Source organism: Haliaeetus leucocephalus, unplaced genomic scaffold (genome assembly GCF_000737465.1).
Source record: "Haliaeetus leucocephalus isolate CR32 unplaced genomic scaffold, Haliaeetus_leucocephalus-4.0 Scaffold784, whole genome shotgun sequence".
In the NCBI taxonomy this organism is placed as follows: Eukaryota; Metazoa; Chordata; class Aves; order Accipitriformes; family Accipitridae; genus Haliaeetus; species Haliaeetus leucocephalus.
Window position 1 is genome coordinate 5634834 of NW_010973220.1, and position 24827 is coordinate 5659660.

Here is a 24827-nt window from a genome sequence, read left to right on the forward strand (position 1 = left end):
CTAACAGTAGACAAGGATTATCGTTTTGCCTAGTCTTTGCTACTTTCTTTTTGCATACGTGAACAAAGATAAGATATAATCTAATAACAATGCACTCAATTATTTAGAATTGCTCAAAGTTATGGAAAGACAAAGAGGCAAAATCATTTTAATATGGTCATTTTTTTCAATATATGGAAGAAAAATGTATGCTCTGTGAAATGCTCAAAAAAATCTAGTGAACCTGCAGTTCATCCTACAAAATTCATTTTGTTGCTATCAGCTGCAATTAGATGACAACTGCGTGCCAATAACCTTTTCATACATATACTGTACATGATATTAAGCTGATTTCTTGAGCTGCTCTACATAAAAGAGACAGTTAGAGACAAACCCAGCAGGAGTGATAAAAAATTCTCCATTATTAAGGAACTCGGTAAGGAAAGCCTTGGCTTATTCATACTGTTGACAATTCTTTTTTTCCTTTTTCGAGGGAAGAGTAAGTGATATTGTCGTCAATCAACATGGCTACATAGCTGATCAGAAATATCAAAACGCACATAATTCTTAAATCTGCAAATTCTTATAACTGAAATTAAACATAGATAATAAATAATTAGATCTGATTATCCACACACATTTTTAAAGTTTGCCTTTTTAATTAATTGGTAATTGACCTGACAGGGACAATTCTGGACTCCAGTCCGTTCTGCAAGAACTTATGATGTACTTTGCTTTACATCAGCCTTTGGACATCAGCCCTACAAGCATAAGCCAGAAAACTGGATTCACCCCTCCATAACTGTGTGCCTTAAATCCTAAGATGGAGACCAATCTTTCTGTCCAGGTGAATAGCTAAGTATTCCATAGAAACAGCTTTGAAAGGAGAGCTATCAAGCACATAAGAATAGCAGAGGTGGTTAGGGTGTTTTTCCAGCAGGTAAAATATTGAGCCTCCTCACAGCAGGCAAAAAAATTGATTTGGAGTCTCACACATCTTGGTTGTACTGTGTAAAGGCAGGCATTTTCAAGACTGCATTCTTCTTCACTACTCCTTTGAAGAGCTCCATGCTCCAGGAAGAGCTACAGAAACGATCAGCTCAGAAGGGCTGAGAGGGTGAATGGATCCTTGTCAGACTGCCGTGGAGTGTTGTTAAGCTTAGAAAGCATTTAAGAGTGACCTGAAGCTTGTACAGCATCTAACTTTTGCCTTGCCCATTGCCAACGTTTTCTCAGAAAACAGCTCTGTCGCACAGATCAGGATGGGATTCTGGCCACTTTGGCAGTTCACTAGGGGAATGCATGCAGACCCCTTCATGCACAAGCACACACATCTTGAACCAGCTCCCTTGAACCATAGCCTGGACCTCAGGACCATCCAGACTCTGCACCCAGACCTGGACCCTTCACGAAGTGTCTGGCTTAAACCTCAGCTCTTTCCAGCTGCTGGTCTCCTCGTACTCGCCAGGTAGTCCAGCTTGACGTTTGCTAGCAGGACGTTATACACACACACAGAAAATATACTGCACACCCACACTATTATTCTCAACCAGAAAATGGTTAGGAATAGAGTTTAATAAGAATATAGAGTAAACTGCAGTGATCAGGCAGCCAACAAGGTTGCTGACTAGCAGTGTTTCCACATGGATGGCCTCTTTCACACGCCCTCTTCTCCCCATTTTCCTATGCTTTTTCCCCAGCTCACCTTAATCCATGTCTTTCTTTGCCCTTGTTTTCTCCCATGTAAACTTTTTCCCCATCACTCCCTGTTTTACTAACCATCTGTGAAATCCTGCCATTCTTCACGGCGCTAACTGTGACTTTTGTTCAGCTGCCTACTCTGTTACTTGTTACCTCCAGGAAAATCTCATGCCACGTCCAGCAGTTTCTCTCGTTTTGCTCACTTACCTAAACCTCGGGCAAGGACTAGTCATTTGCCTGCATACCTTAACAGATAAGCTTAACTGGATATTGATAACTGAATAGCCAAATAAGGAATATTGAGATCCCCTTTACATAGGTGTAAACATGAGTTTTAAGAAAAGTACCTTCCCCCCCCCCCAAAAAAAAGAGCAATATGTACAGAATTATAATGTTATTATGCCAATACATATGTGGAGCTTAGTGATAGTCAGAGAGGAAATCTGTCAATTAAGCATCATCAGAATTGAACCGTACAGTCTTCTCAAGAATAATAATGTGAAAAGGGAACTGTGGACCCTAAGAATAACAGCAGTTTTGGCATCACTGCCATGCCTTACTCTGATTTCCTGAGAAAAGTGTTCTTAGAACCTCATTACATGTGAGGTGGTTTTACTTCCCTCTTCTTGAATTTTTTTTAGTAAATCATAATCTAGCAGTAAAAGTTTTGGCAGAGTATTACAGGGATGTATTTCCACTGTTATTATATTTCTAAAAAGTCAATATGTACCCATATTTCACTTTTCAATTTTTATTTTTTATTTTGTTTCATTAATTTACCATGTAATGCTCTAAAGATTTTATGACTGCTACTTATATTTAGTGTCATGATGGAAAACTCACTGAGTTTTGCCTACATGACGTAGTAAAAGCGACCCAAACTCCTGCCTCCCCTTGCCCTTGGTCAGAAGGCTGGGAAGATACCAAATGAACACTGCTTTGCAGCCCAGCATATTAACAGTTATATCCTTTTCCAAAACAGTCATTGCCACTCTCAAGGTCGTAGTCAACTACAGTCTGTTTACAGCTGATTTATCTCTCTTCTTGTGCAATCCATGAACTAATCCTTTGAACCTTCCCCTAAGCAACTACGTGAACAAGCACTTCACAGTTCTTCATAAATAAGTGTTAGACCACATATATGGGACTAGAAAAAAATAGAAACCTCCTGATAGGAAATTTAAGAAAAGATCTTCTTCCCTTTTTTCCCCAAACAAAATATACCTTAAGATTTTGTAATGGACATGCAATTTAGTATTTTACCATTCTTTGTCTCCCTGAAGACAAAACCTTTTTAGAGACTTCATCCATAGATGCTTTTCTAGATTTGCCTGGGGAAAGCTCAGTGTCCTGGTTTCCACTGGGATAGAGTTAATTTTCTTTCTAGTAGCTGGTGTAGTGCTATGTCTTGGATTCAGTATGAGAAGAACGTTGATAACACACTGATGTTTTCAGTTGTTGCTCAGTAGTGTTTAGACCAAGTCAAGGATTTTTCAGCTTCTGGTGCCCAGCCAGCGAGAAAGCTGGAGGGGCACAAGAAGTTGGGAGGGGACACAGCCAGGGCAGCTGACCCAAACTGGCCAAAGCGGTATTCCGTACCGTGTGATGTCATGCCCAGTATATAAACTGGGGGGAGTTGGCCTGGGGGGCGGGGGAGTCGCTGTTCTGGAAATAACTGGGCATCTGTCAGCGAGTGGTGAGCAATTGCATTGTGCATCACTTGTTTTGTATATTCCAATTCTTTTATTATTGTCATATTATTATTATCATCATCATTTTATTCCTTTCTGTCCTATTAAACTGTTCTTATCTCAACCCATGAGTTTTACTTTTTTTTCCCCATTCTCTCCCCCCTCCCACTGGGTGGGGGGAAATGAGTGAGCGGCTGCGTGGTGCTTGGTTGCTGGCTGGGGTTAAACCACAACACTCAGCCACTGCTGGAATCTCACCGATAATTTAAAAGTAGAACAACACAGTGTGCATGAAAGGAAAAACTGATGTCACAGCCAGACTAACGCAGACCCAAAAAATGCCTTTCCTTATCAGCTCCTGGGTCTTCCCTATCAGACGCTCCTCGCATTTTCTTGATAATAGAAAGGTGTCAAGAAAAAGGAGGCACTGACTGTTGCTACAGGAACTTTGTATTTCAGTCTAGTTTGAGGGGCGTGGGGGGGTGTTGACTTGTCAGATGTCTCATAAATCAGTGTCCTTGTCCCTGCTCCTTTTGTTTCAATTTGGGATTTACTAGGAAGTTTTCTGGAAACCTGCCCTGAAGGAAATGTAACATAAACAGGAAGACATCACTTTTGGTATCAAGAAAAGTCAAAAAGACACTGGCTTGATGCAGTTCCTAGGAAACAGAGGCAGATTCTTGTCTATTTATACTATTAGTCTAGCCATTATTTTGCCTGGAGATGCTCAGGGTTCACAAAACATCATCGTATCTTGAAATTCTCACATGACCTTCTGAATTTTTAAGTTATACAATAAATCACTTAGCATGGTGATCAGTTTTGTCCTGTGCTTCTCATTAAAACGGCACCTATAAAGCTTAAAAAAAAAAATCTGTGAAGTAAACGAAAAATTTCTGCAGGAGCTCTTTCTTATATATTGCTTAAAATAAAACAATGTCCTTCTAAGAGCCACTGTCATATACCTACAGTATTTCTTGGTGTGAACAAGGGAATACAAACCAGTTAAACAGAGCTGCTATGCTCAGCCGGCAGAGACATTTTGGGGCCCCAGGGACTACACCTAGGACTCCTGTAGACTTGGGTTTTTTTACTGCATCAGGAAGGTCCCCACTCCTGTGTTGAACAACACACATCTAGCAGGAGAGGTCAAGAGCGGTGGCACTGTCAGTGAGCCTGGTGTGCCATATGCTCTGCACTTTCTCCGGACTGTTTTGCAAGCCCATGTCCTCAAGTGAGCAATTAGTCATGTTTATTGTTTCCGAGTCACTAACAAACCCACAACACAAGAATGACTGACCTAAACTGAGTTCCTGATCCACTCACCTGGCAGCTAGATGCCAGCTTTTTGCCAAGTGCTCTAGTATATGGAGAGGGGAGACAGGTACTTAGCCTAAGCAAAGCAGATTTTGAAAGATGCAAAAGAGGTAAAAAAAAAGAACATACGTAATTGAACAATACAGTCCAAGCATATTAACAACATAAAAAACAGGTAGTCAATTAATCAATAGGTTTTCAGATTTTTATAGCACAAACCATAATTAAGCTCCCAACATCTACTATTTGAGCTGACTGAGAAATTATTAAACCCACACACAGTCCCACTGAACTGAATTAGGCTTTCTTTGAGTTCAAGGGTCTGTTGTTGGGAATTAAGATTTCAAGACTAAAGCGTATAGATATTCTTAACTTCATTTTGAAATCTTTCCAGCTTCTCCTTTAATAATATTCGTAACATTTTTAGGAGAAAAAAAGAGACCTTGGCCAACAGTGTTGTGGGTTTTGTTACATGATTATAGATTTAAAGCGCTACAGTCTGGGAAGGACCATTACATCATTTTGACTGTCCTGTTATAAATCTCAGATCATGAAATTTCATCTGATTTTTACTATATTCAACCTAACAGCTTTTATTTAATTCAATTGCATAGGAAACCTGATGTGTATATATTGTATGTGTTCATATAGAATTGTGCAAGTGAATAATAAGGTTTAGCACTGGAGTGAGGGTTAGGGTTGGAAAACAAGAGGATGCAACCTAATGAGCTGAGGAAATATTTTCCAAGGGATGAATTCACCTTAAGACAACACACTGTGCAGGGTTTTTTTTTTCCTAAAGATCAATGTAAGGATAGAAAATTCAGTCTGAATTTTAATCTGAGGGCTAACTCAAAAAATCAGTAGATAGAAGCTAGTTAACTACAGTAGTGATTATATTCGCAAGGAGCCTTCATACTCACTCTGCAAGGCTTCTCTCAGTCTAGAGCTGTCAGATATCACCTGGATAGGTTTGACTTAATACTAGGAACAACAGAATGGTTACAGAAAGGGTAGAAGGAAGAGCTCAGTCAGACAGAGGCTAAGAAAATAATTTTGGAGTTCATAGAAGTAGCAATTGCTCATCCTCTTTTGCTCAACTAAAACTCGTGGTACTCCTACCAGAAGGAGACAGGAGTAACCCAGCAGTCCAGTCACTGCTAAATCAGCCACAGCCCCACACGCCTGCTGAAACTGAAGATAGAATGAGTCCTCAAACAACATTAGTTTTCCGTTGGTGCAAGAGCTCATCTGAACTGTACAATTGCGCACAATTTCTAGTCTGAGCTGAGCCCTAGAATGGGCCTTACCTGGAAGCACAACTTGTGTCAGCCTCAGAAATAATGTTGCAGGAGGAACCTGTTTTACCTGAGCCCTTCAAGCATCTCTCATCCCAGCATTTAGGCCATTTCTCAGACTCTGCCTCTTCAAATATGTCCCTGTATAGGCCTCTAGTTGAACACTAGTCCTGTCCCACATTCTAGCTCCAAACCAAAAATACAGACTACTGATATAAAGATGTACCTGTCCTCAATAAAGGTATGGATATTTCAAATTAAACTTTTCCCTTAACCCATTGGTCCCTTAGCCATATTTCTACAGTGCTAACTAAATAAAAGATTGCAGGGCTCAAATGGCAAGTGATACTGTTGGCCACAGCCTCACTGCTTCAGGCTGGCTTCTCCACAGGTTTGTGTTGTGAACAGCTGCCTGGAGTGGTCCAGGGTCATTCCAAGCCAAAGAGGGAGACAGCAATTAAAGAATATGGACAACCTGGGATCTACTGCTTGATTTTGCTTCCTTCCCTTCCCTTCCCTTCCCTTCCCTTCCCTTCCCTTCCCTTCCCTTCCCTTCCCTTCCTTTCCCTTTTCTTTAGCATAAAGCTATAGCCCATGTGATTGAAACATAAACGTGACACTAACCTTAACTTGAACGCAAGCTTTTGAACCCACCATCAGACCTATACCATACTATATCAAACAAGGAAGCTCAACGCAGCGAAAAGCTCACAGAGACCTTTGGCAGCCAGGTATTACATTTCTCAGCCTCTGCCCACTTCCAGTACAATGACTAAGGAAAAAGTAAGTCTATGGATAGGGTTAAGGTTCAGAAAATAGAAGCTGATGAACTAAAGAATGTTTCTTTCTAAAGATACAAACTGTCTAAGCCGGGAAGAGATCTTTAGTTTGCATCTCCGAGAACTATTAATTTTGAAGTTGAAAGCACTTTGCTTGAGGAAAGGCTGTTCTTACAATTAAAGTTGTGATTCTTGTTCAGTTAAGGATGATGCACTTTTCTGCCACGTAGCTAAGATTCCACTTCAAGACTTAACTCAGAACTAGTGCCCCATGCCATCAGAAGAAACAGCAACTAGACTCAAGCCATCACCCATTCTCATGAAGCAATTACCTATTTACTGAACTCTACTTCAACACAGTTCCTTATCCGAAACGTGTACTTGAGCTTAGCACTAGACTTCTCCAACCTGCTAGTTCCCAAACTGAAGTGTTCTTGTACAAAGAGGCACTTAAGCTGTGGGCTACTCCTACAAAAAAACTTTGTGACTGTTTCATGCATTAACCCTAATCTTAACGCTAATCCTGAACAAAACCACCAAAATCCAGCCACCATACCTGTGCCCTAACAATGCCTAGTACTGGTTGTGGCAACTAGGATTTAGGCTGATCACATTGCTTGTGAAGTGCTAAGGCATTAATGTTTTATACAAGTCATTCCAAACGTGTGAAGAAGAAAATCCTTTATACTATTCCACACTTACAAATCCTCTTTGCATGTGGAAAAATTGCTAACTTACTGCAGGAATCTTTATGTGTGTGTGTGTGCATGTCTATATGTGTGTATATCTGTGTGCATGAAAACTGGTTTGTTTCCTCCATCAGAGCTAGGTGCTGTTTTCACCAAGTTTCCCACTGGAAAGGGTTTAAACTAAAGAATTTTTAAATAATGTACAGCCAAAATAACAACTCTGAAACCAAATTCCTACTATCTCACCATTTCTCACAGTTAGCAACAAGTGCTATATGCCCCACTCCAAATAACTGGCATTAAACTCTTTCCAGCCTAAAAGTTCTGTGAAATATTAGACCTGAATTTGCAAGAGTGCTGAGGTACCACATGCCAAGTCATTTCAGTTTCAGTGGGATTTTTAGGCATACATTGACTGATATAAACAACACATTGTAGTCCTCAGGTCAGGCTGTGCATGGGAGTCTATGTCTCAACTAGGGTGAGACGCCAGCCTCTTCTTCCCACACATCCACGCACATGTGCTTCTGTGGGGAGGGAGAAGACGGCCGTGCAGGCTGGCAAGAAGCACTGGGACTCCAAAGCCAAGCACGGAGCTAACAAACACTCTCGTCAGGGCTCTGGGGTGTTCCGTGCCCTCTCCACATAGCTGCCGTGGGACGGGGGCTTACAACAGCAAAGCATGTGGGGGGTCCGTTTTGGGAGGAAGTCTGATGAGTACATTTTGGAGCCTAAGTCTGAGGGATAAAGAAGAGAGCATGTGAAGATTTTCGTTTATCATGTTAAAATCGCAAGTGGCATCTGTTTAAAGCAAATTAGGTGCTCAAAATTTTAAATGTTAACATATGAGACAAGGATCAAATATGATGTTCAAAGGTATAGTATAAATGCAGTTTGTCGCATGGCTATTGCCACAGAAATTGTGATGAATCTGTGTCTGGGCATAGACAAATATATGTGATGTATGGCAAACCTTTTTTAGTGTTACTAATTTCTGTTCAGTTGCTTGTTTTTTACTTGTTAATGAACACAAAAAGATAAAATTATTTTGGAGAGGGCCTCTAATGTAAATTAAGCAAACAATTGTTTTTAAAATCCAAAACACATACAAAGAATATATGTTTCTGCATACAACTTGCAACCATGTTTTGAAGATGTAGCAAGGCAAACATGGTTTATACCTATACGGTATGGCAGAAATCCAATATTCATCTGCTGTTCATATTGCAAGAAAATGAGATCATTAAGGTCAGAAAGAACAGCTGCTTTAATTATAACACCCTGATACATCATATCAAAGTTTTCATCATCTCACACAAACTCTTAAGAACATACCCCAGGGATTCATTTCTATCATCCTGCTTTTTCTCGGGAAGGAGACTACATAAGTACGCTCCAGAGCACTGGCTGCTTTGAGTGGTGTGATGCTGTGTAAAATAATTTTACCCCAAGCTCAATAATGCTATGGCAACTATTATTAATCTAACTTTTACAGTTTTATTCCTTTTTCTGTGGTGGCAGCGGTAGGGGAAGATATATTTGGCAGCTGGGAAGCTGCCCCGCAGGCTGCACGGTCCCGCTGCCGCACATCCCCACGGGCTTCTGCTGGGGAGCGCTCGGTACCCACGGCTCCGGCTGGGGACGCTGGTCCGCCCGAGGCACCCCAAGGTATCCCTTCTTTAAGGGAATGGCTGCTTTGTGTTTTAACAGATGCTATGCTTCTGGTAGCGGAGAGATTAGAGGGACCGTTCAACATTGAATCAGTCATGGATCCTATTGATGTCAAGATTTCTGAAGCCATCATGAACATGCAAGAAAACAGCATGCAGGTGTCGGCAAAGGTACTGTGTGAGTTGCGCTTTCTCTGTTGCTGAATGTCACAACCAGGGGGAAAAACACCTCCACCATTTTTCTGTCCAGACTCTAAGAAAGATTGTCCAGACCACTAGAAATTGCTTTTGCTCATTCGACAGTCCACCAGACTCCCTTTGAATCCTTCGTCTAGTTAAACAAGCTTGAAGTTTTCAAAAGGGAGTGGCAGGGCGAAAAGCACCATTTAGTAAACTCCAAATTAATAGCTGTAAGAGATTTAAGGAAAACAGAGAGCACTGAAAATTGGCGGTAACTTTGTAAGCCATATCCTGCGGAGTACGCTTGGTAACTTCTGCTCATGTCTCATCTGTGATTCTCCTTATTAACTTCCAAACACATTTTGATCTGTCTAGGTCAGACTGAAGTATAATGTGTTTGTGGTGAATACACAAAATGTTCTGTTTAACCTCCTTTAATAGCCGCTCAAGGGAAATACCATTACATTGGACAGTCTCTGATTACCAGACCTCAGTTTGATAGAATTTTGTCTGGATTCTGCCATGAAGATAAACAGAGTTAATGATACCAGCTTCCTCCTTTCCATTTTTAGTGTGTGTACACACAGATCACCACCACCTCTGACCCTCATGTTAATAAGATCCTTTGAATTCAGTAGCAGGTACTGTTGAGCCAACAGTCAACAATTAATGGCTTTTCCTTAATATTCATCAGTGCACTGTGGCTCAAAATCTAAAGTCAACAGTTTGCCAGGTTCTCTGCGTTAGGAGTTTCTACCTCCCATTGATCTCCCAGTAGTCAGTTAGGTGCTGGCTAGACTGCCACCCCAGCCAGTAAATTTCCATTGCTTGGAAGGAAGCTGCCATAGCTGGGAAAAATGTGGGGACAAAAGGCAGCAGGCTGAGGTTAATATTCTTCCTGCCAACCCAAAATCAGATGCTCTTTATGGCCCCAGTGCTGCAGGTTGCTAAGGATTTCCTTCGAGATGTTTTTTACTTTCAACCTATGTGAAGGATTTTGAAAGCAGTCTACATCCTGCCTAATGAGACTTTGTTCTGGCAGCAGTGATCAAGGCGTTTAACAGCCAAATTCTCTCAAATATTTTGGGAATTAAAGGCTAGCTTCAGCAAACTCAGCCCTTACCTCAGAAAAAGAAACAAAAAATATTTTCACTGAAAACTCACCCAAAGCTCAGGTGTATTTCATTTTCCTTTTTACTTGCTTGCTTCTCACAGTTTTTCCATTAGTCAGGAAGCTGCATCCCCTGCCAGAGTCCAGTGATGTCTTGGCACAAGCTCATCTCACTACTTATTTGTAGCAGAGCAGGCTGTTTCTCCTGTCCCTCAGAAATATTTTATTTGCTGTAAAGATTAATAAATCACAGCAATTCTATTTGCAATGTAAAGATTTTTTTCTAAGGGAAACCTTAGCCAATATTTTTTTAAATCTTGAGAAACAGAAACCAAATTATATCAGTGAAATTTATTTTATTATATTTTCATAGATAACAGAGCTGTCTACCCTTGAGGAGCCTTTGTATATTTCTGTGTAGACCATTATTCTCCTGAAATGTGATTTGCTTGTTTTCCTAGGTTATATCCATCTGTTTTCAGGTCTTAACACATGGAAATGTTTTATTCTTAAAGAAAAGCACAAGGCAAAGACTTTGGGTTTAGTGCTACGTTCTCCTATGTCATGTCAGATCTGTAGAGATGATATATGAGTGGACTTCGAATCAGTCATCTGTCGTCTAATTTTTCCCCCTTATACATACTGACCACTTAGAGCTTCAGTGAAAATGACAGATACATTGGCGGATGTAATGGGCTGCATGGAATGTAATTGCAGACCTAATGTAGGAGAAAAGCCACGCTTGTCAATTATTCTGAGACACCGCTCAGAAAGCTTCAGGCGGGGTGACAAAATCATGCTATTTTCTCTTTCTTCAAACAATTTTGTATCTTGCATTTGACTGTACCCACTGAAAATGTGGTGACTAGGAATCACAGCTATTTTTCCACAAGTCAGTCAGCACATTTTTCCAATGGGAAAATGATGATGCACTAATAATGTTATGCCTGCAACACCCACATACACATAGATTATTCTTCACCGCTGACACGCAGCTTTTTCTACCTAAAAATCTGGTTGATGTCTAGGAGGAGGCTCTATGCTGTATTCAGTAGAATTTGGGGCCATTTTGTTTCTCTTTTAAAAGGAATGCAACAAATAAAACCAAACAGTTTCTTCCTCAAGGACCCCTCACTAATCTCAACCTCTTTGCAGGCAGAAGACCCAGAGTTCATTTCATCCAAAACCTGCCCCTCTCCTGTTTCAAATATTTACATAAAATTGCCCTATTCCAAAAGTCATTCACATTAAATTGTGCTATCAATTTGTCTTTGTATCACACATGTTTTGTATTATACCTGCTGCAATTATATATTGAAATCTATTTGAGAAAAATAAAAGTATGTTTAATATAACACATTGACTGTACATTACTGTGCATATGAAGACTAAATTAAGTGAGCAACAATGTACACTTTCCAACATAAGAAGTGTATAAAAATAAGCAAGAATGCATGCTCTTATGTGAATGATGAAGTCTTCAATTTTAGACATCAGCAGAAAAATACATCGTGAACTTCCTAAGTCTCCATTTTTATGGTTTGTCCCTCCATTCTTCACTTGATGTAGTACTGAAGGTTTTGTCCAATATCTTTTTCCTATAAATATGCCCCCCTACTCAGCACTATTCTTTTAAGAAATAGTGTTCATGGTTACAGTTATACTAATAAATAAAAGGGGGACAAGGACCAGGGCCTGATCTTGAGGCCAAAGTGCCACAGCCTAATTCATTTCTATGCTGCTGAGCGCTGCCTTCTCTGGAGCTGTTTCATTCTGCCAAGAGCAAGTTGGAGCAGTCCAAGAAAAAGCCAATGAGTTAACAGTTAATCAGTGCAGACAGTCAGGGCTTATTGCTTGAGTTCACGCCTTGTCTTTCATTTCCTCAGAAGACGCAAACCCTCTGTCTTCCACTCTTGATGGGTGCACATCAATATCGAGACAGAGAATTATAGAGATGCCACACGTACCCCTTCTACCTTTGTTCTGCTGACCAAGGACATACAGACTCAGCCACATCACAGTACCTGTCACTGCATAAAACGGAGCACCTCTGTTCCTAGGCCATTAACTTTTCTTGTTTGTGTGCTGATTGTGGTTGATTCTTTTAGCACAGTTCACATTAACCAGGTAGCGGTTAAGTATTACGTTAAGATCCTCCAATTCATCCTGAGGCTGGAATCTTTCTCTGTTCCTTGATATTTCTCTGCAGTCTATATTCAGCACTGGCTGTCTAGAAAGTCTGACCACAAATCTCTAGGCTTCATAGGCTGCTTACCTTGGGTGGCTGTCATGTTCCTGAACGACAGCCACATGAGGTCCTTGCTTTGCCTCAGGGCAAGTCCCATCCCTGACAGCTGCAATCTCTGGAGATGCTTTTCAAAAAGGAGCAATGGTCTAGAAAGTCAGACCCCAAAGCCTTCCTGCTAGAGGAAGCCACACGCTCTGAGTCAGACCCAAGTTTCCCTTCTCCAAAAAAAGGCCAGGACTGAAGATCATCAAAACCAGTTTCCATAGCTTCATCATGTAACACCTGCAGCCATTCTGACGGAGTACCTTCTGCAAACCAAACCTCACAGAGTGCAAAATCAATCAGTCTGGACTGCCCGAGATGCCTCCCAAGACATCAGCACATTCAGCACGTTTTAAGAGTAGGCTTTGCAATCTGGGTCTACCCAGACTTCAGTGGTATTCCCTGAAGATTGCCTCTGGTAGAAGTCAGGTTGCAATAGATTTACTTTGGGTTTCTCCGGATAATGTCTGAGACATGTTATCTTCATTACTGAAACATCTTTGTTATTTGCCAGTGACACCTCTTCGGTATTTGCACATTATAGTGCCAAACTCAGTGCTAAGCAACAGCTTGATTATTTCTCAGGTAAAAGTTTCATATTCTGTATATTGTTTTCCATGGCTCAGTTTATATCCAAGACTTAGTCATAGCATACATTTACCTTATTCTTATTCTCATTCTCCCTGAGGTAATTCAGGGAGTCATATTCAGAGAGTCGTAACACAGAAATGCTTATTTCAATCTTGGCCAAAACAAACATGTCTTGGGGCCTTCACAATCTTCCCATAAGGCTGTCGGTACCATTAGCTTTGATTCCTGCTTCAAGTCAAAGAGTAAATCCTACATCTGTTCCGTTTTAGCGATATAAATGTTTACTAGTTGACATCTGCAGAGATTGCTCATTCACAAGAAGTGGAGGAAAACTCAAAAAACAGCAGAAAAGAGGTTATAACATCCATTTTTCTTCAAAATTGAGAAAATTCCTAATCTGGTGGCATCAGCATAATTGTGTCTTCGTTGCTACTCAAACCACGACACACTGGCCTATTTTCTGCATTTTAAACAGTCTGGTACTATACAGATATGTTTGGCTTCTGTAAGTGTCATTTGGCTGCCACGCCAAATTTTTTCCACTTTCATAAAGGCTATCCCATAACTGAGTCTCACCTTAGTAAGTCTTAAATCTACTTTTATCCAAGCTGATGTATGTGCCATTTTAACCTATATATATATATGTTCCTTTTTGGCAATTACTTCAGCTAAAAGGATGAATGAGCGCCATGACATAGCAGACTACCTGTGCATTATTTATAAGGAGGAAATCTTAATAAAACTACATTCAAGGTTCTTCTCAAAATAGCCCCCGAGTTTCATGTTAACAAAACCTCTTCATTTATCTGTGTTCTTTCCAGAGCTCTGTGCAGGAAAAATATAATGCCATTTCAGGAAAAAATCAATGCCATTCTATCTGAATATGAAAGAGTCAATGGAGCAGAGTCATACACTCAATAAGAAAACACTGAGCACTAGCACATGTCTAAATAACAGAATGACTCAAGGCTTCATAGAGAACAAACTGCTGGGATTCAAAACTTCGAATTCTCCTGGGAAAAGCACTCTTTTTTTTACACTACCTACATCCTAGTCCTGAAGTAGATGCCTCCATTTAGTCAGCTCGATAGATGTAATTCTTCACTGGCTCTGTTGACTTGATCTCATGGCTTCGTTCATATCCCTGACCACAGAGGTCTAGTGCTCTTTGTGACACTCCAGGGAATCCCATCTGAGCTTTAGCTGCAGTTCAGTGCGGAATCGTCTTGGGTTAAGACAGTCTTAACAGGCGTCTCAGACATCCCAGGATGCCACAAACTATTATAGATACTGATGCGAGAGCAACTGAAGGGAGCTTTTGATCTCCACTGTCTAAAATGGAAGCTTAGATGTTTAGCTTAAATATAGACACCTACATATATACCCCTAAATTTAGGTTTCTTAATTTCAAATGGAATCCCTTCTCTAAATTTGGATGCAGTGGACTGCACCAATTATATATAAAATGCAATTTTTTAAAGAGAGTGGATTTATGCTGCCAATTCCCAGCATCTGTAATGAAACACCTGAATATTTTTCCAGAAATTACTCAATATCTCTGAGTAGCATTGTGAAGAAAGCATGTCACGTGGTTCTTCTTAGGGAGTATTTGTTAATTTCAGGTATCAGCTTTATATTCTCTGTTCTGGCACTTAATACTTGGATGCAAATGAGAAGATGTCTCTTTTGCACCCAAAGGTTAGTAACTGAATGTTGTATCCTTTGTGCATTTCTGCGAAGCCATTTAAAAAGTAAATTATTTCTTCTTCTGTGATGTAAAAATTGCTATCTAATTTCCATCTCTATTATTGTCTGGCTTTATGTAAATTTGTTCACATAAAACTACTTGCTACAACTATTTCTATGAAGCTAAATGCCACAAAGTTGTGGGTTTTTTCAGTATGTCATAAGAAAAAATGAAATATAAATTATGTACACGTGCAGTTACTCCACATGGTCATACAAGTAGCCTAACAGTCACACACTGTGAAATTTAAGGAGAAGATAGTGCCCTCACTTTCCTTTCCTCTGAGAGTCAAGTTGCATGTTTTGGATAATTGTCACTTGTCTTTGTAAGCAAATATCTGATTGCTTAATTGACTAAATGGGATTTCATAGATTTCTAAATAAACAGTTATGTTTTCTGCATATAACTTATCTTCAGTCAGAAGAAATATGAATAAACTTTTGTAAGTATAACTGATGCCCCCAACATATATAATTGCCCCTTTAAAATGTACAGTATCATACACAATCATCTATAAATCCTGAACATTAATCTTAGTTGAATTTTCTTCAAAGATTCTTTCCTGATGAAAAATTTAGAACTTTAAAAGCTAAAATCATCTTTCCTGGTTGATTAAATGAATTTATTGTCCAATAGTCCTCATGACTAGAGAGGCTAGAAACTCTTACAAAAATCTTACAGATATTCTCAAACCAGACCAAGCAGTATTCCACTCATAAATTAAAAATCCCAATGGCTGTACAACAGCTGACTTGCTGGACTTTGAGCCAAAACAGACCTGATGATTGGACATAAATTTAGTAAGAATCAGTTTCTTTCAGCAAATTTTGAATCATTTGGGGCCTCTAAATTAACATCAGAAAACCTAACTAAGAGCCAATTTTAAAGTATCCTGAAAGCAACAAAAGTCATGCCATCCATGGCTACTTCAGGACAGAACCACTCAAAGCAGAAAATCCAAACTCTAAAAATGAAACATGACTGGTTTTGATCACTGGCTCACAGCATAGCTTGTGAGCTTGCTATCTTATTTGCCACACAAAAAGGAGTAATCTGGTCCTACAGATAAAACACAGCACCTGCATAGGAGTTTTCACCTCCACAAAGCACATTAAGACAGATAGTTTGTGTCTGGCCTTAGGGTTTTGTAAAATATATCTTACAAGAAATGGTGATTTTTTTTTTTTCTTCTGAATGGAGACAAAATGTTGAAACAGCCAAAATACAATGGTCACAAAAAAGAAGGATGGTTGCAGAACTGAAAAAGTTGGTATGAAGGCAAAAGCTAGGATCCTTGGGAGAGCACTTGAAAAATTTAACTCTGAATATTCTACCTCCTTTCAGCCAAGCAACTTCTGGGAGGGTTCCTCTGGGATATATATATACTTGATATCCAATAGTCAAAAGTGTCCTCTGTGTCCTTTAGTATCCACCAGATATATGCTACTGAAACTTTTTTCCAAATGGAAGTACATGAAAAATTTCATAACCCTGAACATGATTTTTTATACCCAGAAAACAAACACACTAGCAGAAAATAATTCTCACTGTTGCCCACTCAATATGCCTCACCCCTCTTCTAGGGAGAGATTAGTAGGGAATAAGAAAGTTATCCTGTTATAAGACTATTTCATCATTGACCTTTTCTCTCAGACTACAAACAAAATTACAAGGTAGGAAGAGCTGTGGGTAGGGATTATGAATGAGCTGTGATTCTGGGTAAATACCACATTTTAAAAAAAAACCTAAAACTATTATTAACTAAGTCCTGCCACAAAGGACTTCCTTTTGCTCATTTCTCTTCCTGGAAAGACAGCAATTAAAATGCTTTCAGATGTTAACTTCTTACAATAATCACCTTCCTAAATTAAGGGGGTTTTAAGGTCCCTATATGTTTTTATACCTTCACTGAGCAATTAATAATGCTTAATTATTAACCTGAGTTTTAATGCAGGGCAAGTGCTCAATTCACTATTATCAAAATGTCAGTCAAAGCTGGTTTCAAATATATGAAAGAGAGAGTAAAGAGGCTATAAAATACCAGCTTCCTTTTTTTTTATGATTTTAATATAACCTACAACATCTTTTTCAGGTTTTCCAAGGATGTGGCCAACCTAAACCAGCACCTGCCCTGAGATCTTCCCGTTCTGTCCCTGAAAACTTCAATACCCGGTTTAGACCATATAACCCAGAGGAGCGACCTACAACTGCTGCTGGCACAAGTTTGGATAGGCTGGTAAGGCAAAATATATTCCATTTTCAAATTAATAGAAATGGCTTTGTAATATAGTAGAAGAGTGGTAATCTCCTGACAATTTTTTTTTAATAATTTCATAATCACTCTACATAGTTTCTGTGCCAGCTTTTCCAGCATTCAGTAAATCTTTTTTTCTCCATTGGAAACGGTACAGAATTGCATTGTAGGAGAACAATATGACTTAGTTTTTATGTATTAGAAATGTTAGAAGAAAATAAGCTCTTTTCTGGAGGCCAAAAACCAGATGATCCATGGCAGGTACTTTGCAGTATAAATTCTCTTTGAAAATTGATCTATAGCAATATTTTATGTTTTTTTTTTTATTTTATTAAAAATGTTTTTAGGTATTAAAGAAATTTTAGCAGCTAGTTCTTTAACATACACACTTGCAAAGGCACGTTGATTTGTTCTACTTCTTTACTTAATTATAAAATTACCACTGCTTTATTTCCATCCATCTCAAAAATTGACTATAATCAGCTAAAACTTCAGTGATCACTAGTCTTGCTTTATTCATTCAATCATTTTGAAAACAAGACTTTAACATAAGATTATTTTCTTTACTACGAGTCATTGGATTCACATTTCAGACTTTGATGTTCCTGCTATTTATACATCTATAGATTTATAGCAGGCTAATTATTATAGCTGTTAATACTGTCTCAGCAATCATCTCGAGGTAAAGCCAATGAGCAAAATTAAAGAGTCGTAAAGCGTCTGAATCAAACCAGACTGTATCGCATACCCTCCGAGCTTATTGCTGAAGGCTTGCACAGCATTGGCCTCTCTTGCCGAAGAGAGCCGTGCTCAGGGCCGTAGCAAGAGCAAGGGGAGAGGAGCGCCCAGCTGGAAAGAGCCACCCTTCGTTGGGGGTATGAGGTTTTGGCGAGCTGCACTCCCGCTGGGTGCCAGGCATGTGCTGGCTGCACTAGGGCACCAAAACGTCTTGCTATGGTTCTGATCACGAGCCTAAAACGTCTAGAGGTTTCTCCGATATGCAGCTTAAATCGCTGAGCAGGAACGCAACCATACTAATTCAGATAAGGACCTGGGTATCTTCTTGACACCATCATTCAGCAAATTCCTTTGATGATCACAGTAGTCTTCCACAGCGCAAGTCCTTCCAATCACCTGTCTGTGCTGTATTCTATCTACTGTATTCTGTCAATCTTCATGGCAATTCAGCTGGAAAATGACATGGCATTTCTAGTCAAGACGTGGGATTACCCTGCAGCTAAAAGCAATGTTTGTTAGTTCTCTGCTCTTCTGGAAATAATGTAGCCTGGTTATCCTAAAAGGAGAAGCAGAAAAGAAGATGTTTACCTCCATTGTAGACTTGGGTCTTTCTACTGCAGCTTGTTCATAACCCAGTGTAGCATCTCAGGATAAAAATCTGGCTGGCAATACTCGATCCGTGTTTGATGGGATCTTAATTTTACCCTTTCACTTTAGATGCAGAGAACCAGCCCTTGTGTTTTGCTCAGTGCAGAGGCCTGGATCTTAATCTAGAATTGGCCAAGGCGAAGTGAAAGGTCACCAAAGACTGTAGGTTTCAGTCATGCTCTGTCAAAACTAAAGGCTGCAAACGGAGAAAGTGGGAGGAAGAGCATAAAAAGGAAGGCTGGTAGCACAGTTCAGCTTGGAGTACTCTCATGTCGTAAGAACAGTTCAAGCATTTTTGCAATGAAAAAGACAGGTTTAAGAAACATTCCATATTGACATAAAGAGAATACTTCTAAACACATTAATATCCTTTTTTAACTACAAGCTTCCAAATTCTGAGCAGCATCCTGAATAAAGCAGAGACGTCACATGCTGCCAGCCTTTAAAGGCTGTAACTAATGAAAATTGCCAATGCAGATAATCCTTTATAACTCCTAATATCTTGTAGACTTTCAAAGGGGAACTTGAGTCTGTATGATTTAACTAGGTTTGTTCGTGCATCATTTCAGAAAAAACAAAGATCTTAGCATTGCTGCTGTTACTTTAAAAGGTGTTCAAGCCAAATGCCTATTTGTTTTTCTTGCTGGTGATATTTAAAATAACTATTTATGGTCTGTTAGTGATGAGTGTTGGTACGAAATCCATCTCCAAATGGCAGCGATGCCTGTGTTATCTCCTTTCGGGCTGACACCAACAATCCCTCACGTTAGCCTCAAGAAGGCCACTGACCTCAGCTGGAGAGAGGAAGGGCTGTTTATGTGGATGAGAGCAGAAGGCCTTGTTTCAGAGCTGTAATCCCTTATCAGCACTTGGGAAAGGTCACTGCCTGCATCTCACACCAACTTGGGTAATTTTATCCGGAAGGAGATAAATGCGGCACTCCTGCCTCGCAGGAGCGCCATTCAACCTGCCTGCATTAGATCCTCAGGGTTTAATGTGCTGAATCATTCCCTGAATCACGTATCTCTCTTCATTAACTATAGACAGAGCCTGGAGGACCAGCTTCATTGAGATCCTCCTAACCCTTGCATTGCGAACAGGACATAAGGAGAATCCCACTCGCAACAGTTTTCCAGTCTGCACACTGATCATTTTCTATTGCTTGCTTAACACAAACGTACAGCAATTAGCATTTTGCTAGTAGTGCCAAACAGTTAAAGCCCCTTTTGATTATTATAGATAGAAGAAACAAATCTTTCCTTGTGAGTCAGCTGACTGTTCAGTGTTATGTTAATGCTTTTAAAAGTCTATTCTGGAGTTTGTATTCATAAAACACTGTCAGACCACTTAACTGTAAACTGTCATCGCAAAGTCCAAACATGCAGCTATGTAAACCTCAAAAGAAGTGACAAACAATTCTGCTTTCATCTGTCTTTGACAGCATGTCCCCGGAAGAGACCGAGTTTAGAAAATATTTCCTCTGCATCTCAGTCTTATACAAACATGTAGCGTATCTGAACCAATTTTTTTTTACTCCTGCTCATATCCCCATTTAGAAGCTTAATTCAGTTGAGCATATTTTATCAGGTGTGTTGCACAAAGGACCCCTCATAAGAAGCCTTCACTGACATCACCAGTTACTGAACTCATCTGAGAAAGTGCTCCTTCATTCTTGCCTGCACTTGTGTGATTAATCCAACTATTCCATTCCAAGAGGAGGGAAAGTGGTTTTGCTGTGATATTGTCATAGCTGTAACCAGTAACATTTAATAAATAAGACATAGATCAAAATAAATTGTGAGAAAAGTGAAAAAAAATCAAATATCCCCCAAAAGCAGTGGTATCACTGGTTTAAAATGCATCACATGTATTTAGGAAGTTATATAGAGCTTGAGAGAGTTGTCTAAGCATGGGTGTAAAGCACCATCTAAGACACCCCGGAGTATCTGAAACATGGGACCAGCAGATATGGCACAGGTCTAGAGGAGACCAATATACTTCTGAAGCAGCAGTGGGGAGCTGGGTAGAATACGCTGCAGCACCTCAAGCAATTCAAGATCCCTATGCTCAGGCAATTCAATCCCATCTTCACAGCACAGGGCCTAAAAGTCAGGCTCTTTCTGAAGTCAATGGAGAGAGACACACGTCTTGGGAGAGTGATTCACCCCATCTGTCCCAGACACCTCTCACAGACTGGGAAGTGAAAGGCTCAACTGAGATGATACCCACATGTAGATTTGCAACACTGAGATGCCTCGGAGTATCTGAGACATCTAATTGAGCTGGCAGATAGGACAGTAATTTGGGATGCTTATGCCCTCCTGGCCTGGCCGGGTAGAACACCCTAGAGGATGCCTACTATGTGGCGTCCAGGTGGGAGAACAGAACTGAGCCCCAGCTGTTCTCTGCACGTCCCTCTGGGTGGAATTCAGCTACAGAAACATGGTCACCTAATGCTATTTGAGATGCCTGTGGTCTTCAGGATGTCCAAATGTGAAAGGCAAGTTACAGGAGACCTGGCTGGAAGTAAGACAGAATACCTCAGAGCTACTAAGTTCACTTGCTATGCCAATATTTAGGTAACTGGATTCCACCCTATTTCTTTACTGACTGTAACAGAAGCAAAAACAAGGACTTCTCTGATTCAATATAGAGATCCATAGTTTAGATACCTATAACCAGCTATCTAGATTTGAAGTCTAGATGACTGCGGTTTTTACTGTTAACAGAGAGAAATAAAGGTTTTCATTCAGTTGTCTAAACATAGGTTTAGGCAACTGAATTGAGATCAAATATTTATAAAGCACGATTCATCTCATCCCAAAGAATACGTTTAAACAGCTCAGAGAAATCATTCCATATCCCTCTTCTACAAAGAGCCAAAAAGTGACAACCTTAGTCTAAGCATCTAGCAATTACACCTGAAGTTCAGTAAGATAAATACTCTCAGAAATTAAATGTTTTTAACCACTGAGCTCAGCTGCTTCTGTACAGCGTGATCTAAAATTTCTCATTTAAAATCAACTGCTTGTAAAGACTCGTTATCTTCTCTGTGGTTGCCTGTTTGGTATAACCTGTGGTTTATTTTGTTTTGTTTTGTTTTGTTTTTCTGTTCCCTGAATCTGTTTCCCTCTTGCTTCCCAGAGGACTATCTGGAGGACAATGCAACATGGTGTAAGCTTTGGTATTCTTATTCTTCACCTTCATTCCCATTTGTCGTTGTACAATGCTGGGCAAAACACTTCTTAAGTTTCATCTTCACCATCTTTACTTTGTGTGTGTCTTATAGGCTAAAACGCTAGCAGTTCTTTCCGTAATTTTGCATTCTGGCTGTTTTAATTCTGCCCAGTGCCCCGAGCTCCTGGTTCCTTCCAGTATTTTTCTCCCCCTTCGAGGATGATGCTTCACCCCCAGAAAGGAGCACAGGTATTCGCTCTGCGAGCTAAAAGCTGGCGTGAGCGTCCCCACGGTCTCAGAGCCCACGTCCGCGTGTGCTGCCTTGCGGACGCCGCGGTGGTGCTGGGATAGCACCGGAGCAACGGGAACAAGGTCCCCGGCCTTCCTGGGCTCTCACCCTAGAATTGTCCCTGTCTTGCTGTCCGATCTCAGGCAAACCGCTGAGCTTCTCTGTGGGAGCTTGGCAAAGCGGATTCCCTTACGGTTTCCAGCTTTGTAAGTTTTTGTGAACGTTAGAAGTTTCAGACAGGCGGCCGTCTCGGCAGGGTTCAGCACGGCCCAGGGGGAAGGAAGGAAAGAACAGAGCACCACGCAGATATGCATCATCTCACTTGTGAAATACCTCAAAGCATTTAGCTTGGACTATTATATCCTGCGTCTTAGCAGGACTAATTAGTCTACAGAGAGCACCATGCTGATATAGCCATACTACCTCCTGCGTTTGAGCTGCCTCAAGTACCTCTGTATCCACCGCACCACTGTACGGCACAGTGCTGCCTTAATTCAGCTGGAATTTCTCCCGAGAACATACTGCAGCCTGACCTGGCTGGACGTGTATAAAATAATTCCACATTTTCTTTCAGGAGGACATGGAAGCTTTCCTGATTTTCCACAAGGGAGCTGATGCACTATTAGCCATATAATACATAATGCACATGCATACTATGGAGATAGGCAACAAAGAAATTGGCCGTGGCATTTTGCAAGTGATTTACATTCAAGCACAGTATAATGGCTGCATAGATAAGTGGACGAGCACGCACCCAGTCTGAAAAAGAAAACCTTTCATGCTCTTTACCCTGGGGAGGGGGATATATTGTGTCACACTTTGTAGGAGAATGTTCTTTTATTTTCCTTCCTGCCTTCCTTAAAGTAAAAGTAAATAAAGTCTCAATTTCCATGAGCAAAAGACCCTGAAACATTTTTTTAGGAATAGAGCGGGATGTATTTTAAGTGTCCATTCAGTCCTATTTTTTAAATTTTTTTTATTCCATTGTGTAATGATTTTTGTTACAATAAAAAAATGCAGTAGTAACCTAACAAATCTGTTGTGAACAATTCCTTCCCAGTGCTCCTAAACTATATGAAGTAGAAAATACGATTAAAAAAAAAAAAGAATCTGCTTTGCATTTTAGCTATAAAAGACTAAAATTAACAGGACAGTATGCTAGGAAGACATTGATCTGAATTGCCTAGGGAATCCTCTGGGGCACTCCTGAAAGTGGAGTTTGTTTCAGTTTTGTTAGGATCCATTTAGTCCAGAGTCTAGAAATGTTAAATATACACAGTGGTAGCACAATTTTCCTGAGATAGGATGTTTATTCTCAACACTCTATGTCTCAAGAGGCCCTAGAATAAAATCCAGTAGGTATAAATCTTAGAGGGTTTAAAATACTGAGATTAATTTTTCAGACACCTTCTGCACACAGAGGCCATAGGGAAAGATACAAACAATGAGCCTGTAAAAGACTTCATAGCTCGGGAGGTTTTGGTGACACTCTTAAGAGTGAAGATGACAGGCTCATGCGAGTGTTTTAGAAGCCCACTGACTTCCCATAGGCTACTCCCCCCGCAACCCTTAGGTGCTGTGCTGTTGGATACGCCGTTTCACCCTGTGTGACGTTAATCAGCAGATAACTCCTGTAAAACGTAAGGTGTACAGCTCCTCCAGTTTCAGGTTTTGTGTGCTTAAACAGAGTCCTGTTTCTGATTAGCTGTCTGGACACAATATGCACAATGAATAAATATGTTTTACAACATCTGTCGTGGTCATTTGGTGTCAGATTTAGGATTTGTGTGGTTCTCCAAAAATAGGTGTTTGCTTAGTGTCAGGCTTTGTTTATTCTCAGTTTCTGTGTCACAGCAATATCTAAGTAAGTTTAAGTGTGTGCAATCACTTTTTCCCTCATGGTTAATACCAGTTTCGGGTGGCAAAGGCGGATGAATGATGGTGGCTGTCAGAACCCTCCTGGGAGACCTGCCAGAGTCCTGTTTTTAAAAACAGCGATATTATTCCATCCCCCAGCTGAATGGTTCTGCATGCTGCTGTATCTGATGCAGTGCATTCCTAACGCGCGTGAGGCGGTTACTAAGAGCTTTATTACAGTGGTTGCCAATGTCTTCAGGTGGAATGGGTCTGCCTGCTGTTCGGGCCCTGCTTAGTAAGGAAAGACCGTCTTCCAACGGTAACAGGAAAGACAGATCTACCTTAATTAGTTGTCAAGGAAAAAAAATGCACAATCTTAATTGCCGTGCAGTGTCTGCCTTGCCTGAAAAGTGATATGTTGCCTGTCTCATGGAACGCAGTGCCTGCTTGAACATCTTCTAAAAATGTACTTGTTAGTACTAGTTGAACTTCCTTTATCTCATGGGCGTGAAGACCACTGAGAGTCATCATCTCATTTCCAGGAAAGTCTTAGGGGTATGAATGGTATTATGTATCCCTGTTACAGACATGAGGAATACAAAACCTGTAGGCAGAATCCACTCTCTATTACTAGACTTGTCTGCACACAGTAAGACGAAGAAATGGCATAGTCATGGGTCTTCATTTGTTGTATGTTGAGAAACTATGTGATTCCTGAGCTTGGCTATTAGGGTAAAGAAAAGAAAGATACGTAGGGTAAAGTTTGCACATCTGTGCCATATCAAACCAGACTAACATGAAGTGGGATTTATTTGCCCTAG

At 40.3% G+C, this 24827-nt stretch overlaps 1 protein-coding gene across 1 annotated transcript in view; it reads left to right on the plus strand.

Annotated features, from left to right (window-relative positions):
* LOC104840535 (glypican-6-like) overlaps positions 1 to 22211 on the plus strand; it is a 475472-nt gene extending 453261 nt beyond the window's left edge. The window contains exons 4-7 of the mRNA XM_010581508.1: positions 9165 to 9295; positions 17136 to 17279; positions 21828 to 21867; positions 22033 to 22211. Of these exons, the coding sequence (XP_010579810.1) occupies positions 9165 to 9295; positions 17136 to 17279; positions 21828 to 21867; positions 22033 to 22211 (494 nt within the window). The remainder of the gene's footprint in view (positions 1 to 9164; positions 9296 to 17135; positions 17280 to 21827; positions 21868 to 22032) is intronic.
* The last annotated feature ends 2616 nt before the right edge of the window (positions 22212 to 24827 follow it).